At 39.2% G+C, this 6,464-nt stretch overlaps 1 protein-coding gene across 1 annotated transcript in view; it reads right to left on the bottom strand.

Moving 5' to 3' along the window:
• Positions 1-712: 712 nt before the first annotated feature.
• RRAGD (Ras-related GTP binding D) overlaps positions 713-6,464 on the bottom strand; it is a 52,206-nt gene continuing 46,454 nt past the window's right edge. The window contains exon 7 of the mRNA XM_011984429.1: positions 713-3,901. Coding sequence (XP_011839819.1) covers positions 3,750-3,901 — 152 coding nt within the window. The 3' untranslated portion in view covers positions 713-3,749. The remainder of the gene's footprint in view (positions 3,902-6,464) is intronic.

Here is a 6,464-nt window from a genome sequence, read left to right as displayed (position 1 = left end):
AAGCTCAACATCACTACTGATGTAAAATCTTGGAAATAATTATTTCAGATCAGGTTTTCCAATCAGAAACAGGATTTCATATTTGAGATATAACATCTAATGCTAGCCCCTCTCTGAGAACTCCTAGGGGATCTGAAAAAGGTCATTGTAGGATGGAATCTTACTAAGCAAAGTTAAGAATGATAAGGTAAACTGTTAGGAAAAGGATTTCCATATGACTAGGGGATTAGGGCCACAGCAGCAAGAATTAGTATCTGAAGTTTACTAAAGTAACAGTTCTACAGCCCTAACTGGCATGTACCCATCAGAAATGTGGAGATGTAAGAGAGTTTTAAAATAAAACCATAAATTAAAGTAGTGAGATTTATCATCATTTCTATAAAAGGAGAGCTGGTTAATCAGGACAAATAAATTTTACCAAATGGATGTAACAGGGCCAATGAAACAGTGACATACATGTATGGTAAGCAACCTCAGAAACAGGAAAGGCTGTACTTCCTTGTCACCAAAGAGACCCTTCTGCTCCCAGAAAGCTTGGTTATGAATACACTTGAAATGAGAGCTTTACCAAAGCATGAACCCAGGACACATGCTTTTAAACTGGCAGTTAACATTCCTGAAAGCCATGGCTTAACAATAGTTATAAGTGATGTACTGCTTAAAGTAAAACATGAGCTATACCTGATTACAAATTACATCCAGTCTGTACAAGTTGAATGCATACCATACTTTAATAACCAAGACAATTCGGCTGTTTTTCCAGAGTATATTTCAGAGTTGGCATATAACCCGTATGTAACAATATTGCTATGATTTTAGTCATATTTCAGGGTCCAATATATGTTCACAAAAGAACAGTTTGTGAATGTCAACCGGTTTTTGCTTTATATTCCTTCAAAAACATTCCACCCTGGTCATTCACACTAATCTAATCACTGAAAATAACCAAAATAATTCACAGTCTCACCTCTATGTAAAAGTTCTAATTGACTCAAAAGGCAAAGGACTGCCCCTGCTTTTGAGGAAGGAAACCTGCAAGGCAAGTTCTCAATCCCTAAAACCAAGCAAAACTGTTCCAGTGCAGTTGCTGTAGCCATGTATTTAGGCTTCATATTTATAGAATTAAATTTGAGAATGAAACATGGCCATACACATTGCAATAAGCTGCCTCCCATATCAAAAATACAATGCCAAATGACTTGAAGACATTTCCAATAACACATATTTGAAAAACTGAACGCTTAGAAATAACTCCTGCATCTTTCTTTAATTAGGAAGTCATTGCCACACTTACAAAGTTAGAGGCAGTAATCTATATTAGCGTGTGATTAATCAAAGAGTGCACTTACTACCACGAACTTGGGCCCTATGTCATAGAATTATTTTTGCCTTTCCCCCAAAGAATCATTTGCTCTTGAAGTAATAGGCTTTTTAAGGCACATTTTAACAAAAACCCATCATATACCCAGCTTAAACATGGAAGCTCCACCTGGTTATAGTAATAAATATACCTAAGTAGTGTGTGATTTACCAAATAGGCTAGTGTCTCTAGCTTGAGAATAAAGTCATATTAGAAAACTGATTCTTCATTTGCTTATTCAAAGTGAAACAACATGTAAAAAATATTAGAGAATTAGATTTACAACAATAGCCCATAAGTGCCAGGTCTGTTGGCAAAGGTCCAACAGGATATAGCTCTGGAGATTAGGGAGCCCTGGGCTCCTAACCATCCAGGTTTCAGAGTAGGAATCATGAGGAAAGGAGTTAGGTCACCTTAATTATTTTTAGAAGTCTCCTTTCAAAATGCACAGACCCTTGGGAGGCTCAAACCTTAAACCCCAATCAGATATCATCTTAAATTCAGTTACCAGCTTCAAAGAAACAGGACTTGGGGAGAGGAAGGAGAGAGGTTGGAAAGAAGCCACAGAGAGAAGTGGGAAAGTTTAGGCTGGGCGCAGTAGCTCAGGCCTGTAATCTCAGCATTCGGGGAGGCCAAGGCAGGAGGATTGCTTGGGGCCAGGAGTTTGAGACCATCTTGGGCAACACAGTGAGATCCTGTCTCTACAAAAACAAAATTTAATTAGCCGGGCGTGATGGTGCACACCTGTAGTTCCAGCTACTAGGGAGGCTGAGATGAAAGGATCCCTTGAGCCCAAGAGGTTAACAGTGAGCTATGATTGTACCAATGCACTCCAGCACAAGCAACAGAATGAGGCCCCCTCAAAAAAAAAAAAAGTTTCAAGTATAAGTTGCTTTAGGGACTTTATATATTTTGCTAGGACCAACTTTGATGTTCTTAGGAGGCTCTGCTTTAAAAAAAAAAAAACTCATTTTCTAATTCCCCACAAGCATGCCTTAGGGTGCTAACCCTGGAGATGCACATAAAATCATCATCTACTTGGAATGATTTAGCATAGGTGTAGATTTAGGACTCTTAATTTCCTGTTAGTCTAAAGTAAACGTAAGTGAAAGAATTTCACAGAAACAATTACACAGCTAATTGTAATGTCTCTCCAGCCATCCTTTTCCCATTGACCTTTAGGGGTTTTCAGGATGACTCTTCAGCCTTGCAGAGCATGCTGGTGGCAGGCTGAGCTGGGCTCATTCATAAGGTGAGAACAAGTGGAGTACACGAGGCACGTTATCACCAGTGAGAAGGAGATGTGGCGGTGACAGAAGTGACTGACAGGATGGAACTCCATGGTGGGGATCTGCGATTTGTTCTATTCACTATGGTCATGGAGCAATAAAGAACTGGTCCTGAATAAGCATTTTAAATGCAGCACACCAGACCATCGCACAGGGCCGAAAGTCCAGAATTGTATATATGTTTTTTAGTCTGCAGTTGCCCATCACATACTTTTGGGACAAGTTTGGGCCTCTGATGTTACTTTAGCCCTGGGTGGCAGGTACAGAAAAGCCTCCAGAAACCCTGCAATTCAGTGACATTCTTACTTCTCTCCAGTGATCGGCACCATTTTGGAAATCTGGTCCCAAAGTTTCAAAAGAATAGTAATGCAACAAAAAGAAATAACCTCTCTGTACAAAGTGATTATAGAGATGTGTGTTGAGGTAAAGAACTTCATAAAAACCGTTGAGCAGGGAAGCACAGCCACCACTATAGAAATTTTTAGGTAAGTCTGGTGCTAACATTATTCTACAAAACTGTCTACACCCATTATAAAGAGGGGACAGTTCTTATTGCTCCTGGAGCTTGTAGCTCCAATCTGTTCCAGCTCCACTGAAAAATGATTTTTCTCAACAACTGGTAGCAAAGATTTCCAAATTTACAAAAAGTCATTACCAATGCATCACTTTTTGATTAATTTCTGATTGCCATATAGATGTGGACTACAGTATGCATGTCCTTGACACCAAGTACAGAAAAAAAGCTTAGAAAAGTTGTTTTATCAAAGTTCAATTCAATGAGAAACATGAAAAAGTGCAAAATATGTACAGTTCCTGGCAGTTCTTACATGGGATTTTTTTGAATACAGACCATAAAAGTTTACATTTGTGTAATGAAAGGACAATGGATTTCACATCACTGTTAATATACAAGTTTTTTGCTTCAAAGTGCTTACTTTATTTATAAAAGACAAGATCAAGAGGGTTGCAGGATTTTTTTTTTTTAAACAACAAATCCATGGTATGTGTCCCAATCTCCTTCTTCCTCTTCCTTTAGTGCAACATGGCGCAGCAGTCTCATGGATAAGGTCTGGTTTCAAAAGGTGTTCCTGAAACCTCACCTACAGCAGCACTCTAGGGGCCCCATTAGGGGTGGCTCCCTTTTTCTTCTGCAGCCGATTCTGAACCTTTCGGGATTTTACTACTTTCATTCTCACCTCAAAAACTTCATGAATGGCCTTCCGGAAGCAATGAAAATTATAGTCAATTAGCCCTGGAGAAGAGAACAAAAATACTTATAAATGTCACGTAGAAATAATCTCCATCTTTTCATGGGACCCATGGCCAGGACAAGCCAGTAGGGGGCAGTAGAGGATGGTCTTAGCGTAAGGACCACAGATTTCCCTGGGATGTCTGCAGGTGGCTTTCAGAAATTGCTATAAACCTTTAGGAATTATAGGCAAAGTCTTGTGAAGGAAAATTTTTCCTGAGGCAAGGTTCCAGAGCATAGACCATATTTTCAAAGGTTCCTAGGACCCTAAAAGATTTAAAGAACCACTGAACTGAACTTTTTTTTAACCTTTCAGAATTAAAGATTTCTTACAATTAAGAGAAATCTGTAATGAAAAATGTGTCTCCCCAAAGGGCATTATTAGACTGACTCTGAGTAGAGGCAGACCCTGACTTGGAATCCCAAAGCTGTGTATCAATCAATATTTACTGAGTATCTATTATATTTAAACCATTCTCATAAGCCCCAGGGAAAGCGAAGCCCCTAATTTCAGAGTGTTAACAGTCACCTCACGAACTCCAGCAGAAATTCAACAACCAATGACGCTCAGCTTTTCAGTACTAAGTATTTTAAGTGGAGAAATAGTAGGAGAGAATCTTCTTGTGTTTTCAGAAATATATCAGTGACACAAAAAATAGAATAAAAGATAATCCAAAGTCTTGAGGAGTGCATTTTTCATCATTACTAGTAATTTGTAAGTCCTGAGAGCAACGTTATGTTTACACCAATTAGGATAAGGTGGTCAGTTCTATTTACTATCTTTAAATTTATTAAAATAACTAGCCCAACAATTACTTCTATCTATCAGGGGATGCTTCTAGAGCCCCGTCCAAAGGAAGAATTAGGATTCCAGCCAAGGATTAAATTCTTCAAACTAGTTATACAACTAACTGCAAGGGGAGGGCACCATCTCGGTTTCCAGGAGCAGGAAAACCTCTGAGTAGTGCCCTCTGCTGCTTCTGCAGAGATAGGGAACCACTAGTGCAGTAAAACCAGCAGTCAATTTCCTCAAGGAAAGACCACTGACACAAGCAACGGGAAAAGTAATAAAAACAAGGGAGCAAATGAACGATTTTTAAATGGCAATTGGAATATGAGATGTGAGAGCCTCAAGATTCTCTGCTTTTATGTGCAACAAAGTGTCCTAAAAAGCTTAGCTAAAAGAACTTGGCTCAATGAGAAGGGTACAATGAAATACTCAACTTGGGAAATTTCAGACATATCCTATTGTTCTTATTTTTGAGGCAGGGTCTCACTCTGTCACCCAGGTGGGAGTGCAAGGCTTGGTCACAGCTCAGTGCAGTCTCAACCTCCTGGGCTCAAGCAATCCTTCCACCTCATATTTTAACTTTTTCTAGAGATGAGGTCTCACTATGGTGCCCAGGCTGGTCTTGAACCCCTAGGCTCAAGCAATCCTTCCACTTTGGCCTCCCAAAGTGCAGGCATTACAGGCATGAACCACTGGCACCCACCCCTATTGTTCTTGACAAACCTTAACATATCTTTGCACATTTTAAAATGTAACAGTAATCTTGCTGTGTTTGGAGTTTTAAGAAGTAAAAGTTCACAACTGAGACTTTTTAAAGACAGTAAACATCCATAAACAGTGTTTGCTATTTCAACCCTCATGAAAAGCTTTTGAAAATACGTGAACAGAGACATAAACAAAATAAACACACTCTTCACGCCACCTACAGTTCATAAGGCCCCACATCCTTCTCTGGTTCAGGAGTTCTCAACCCTCGCTGCACAGTAAAATACCCAGGCACCAAGCACACCAGGAGGCCAGGCACAGCACAGTACTTTGGGAGGCCGAGCAGGGAGGACCACTTGAGGCCAGCAACCTATAGCCCTGACTGCCATAAAGTGGTGGTGTGATATTGAGAGAAAGTCATTTATATTTTCTAGGCCTGAGTAAAATCATCTGTGAAATGAGAGGGTGAAACAAGGTGTATTCCTGTCTATCTTTAAAATTCCATGATCTATTATATAATCTGTTCCTGTTTCTAGCAAGATGAAAATAAGGGGTAAAAGATGAACACCATTTAATTTAAAGTTTTGAGGCCAAAGGACACAAAAAGCAATTTGGTCAGTCATGGTACAAACAGGAAAAATACAGGACATCCCTAAGCAGCAAGAAAATGTAAATTCACATAATATACCAGCTTTCAATTATCAACTTTTAAAAATACTAATACCCAATATTGATAAGAACACAGCAAAATAAGTATTCATAATCTCTTTGCAGCATAAAACTGGAAAATCTTTCTGAAGAACATTTTGGTAACACGCATTAGAAGCCCCCAAAATGGGCCTACCCTTTTGATCTAAGTAATTCCACTTGAAATTTTTCCTTAGGAAACAACCAAAGATGCACATAAATATTTAGTGCAAAGGAGGTCATAATGGTATTATTTATCACATCAAAATCTAGAAACAATATAGATGTCTGAAAATAGACGAATCTAATACAATCATTAAAATGATGTGGTTAAGCCGGGCGCGGTGGCTCACGCCTGTAATCCCAGCACTTTGGGAGGCCGAG

The sequence above is a fragment of the Mandrillus leucophaeus genome, unplaced genomic scaffold, assembly GCF_000951045.1.
Source record: "Mandrillus leucophaeus isolate KB7577 unplaced genomic scaffold, Mleu.le_1.0 Scaffold268, whole genome shotgun sequence".
In the NCBI taxonomy this organism is placed as follows: domain Eukaryota; kingdom Metazoa; phylum Chordata; class Mammalia; order Primates; family Cercopithecidae; genus Mandrillus; species Mandrillus leucophaeus.
This window is presented reverse-complemented; position numbering and strand designations above follow the sequence as displayed.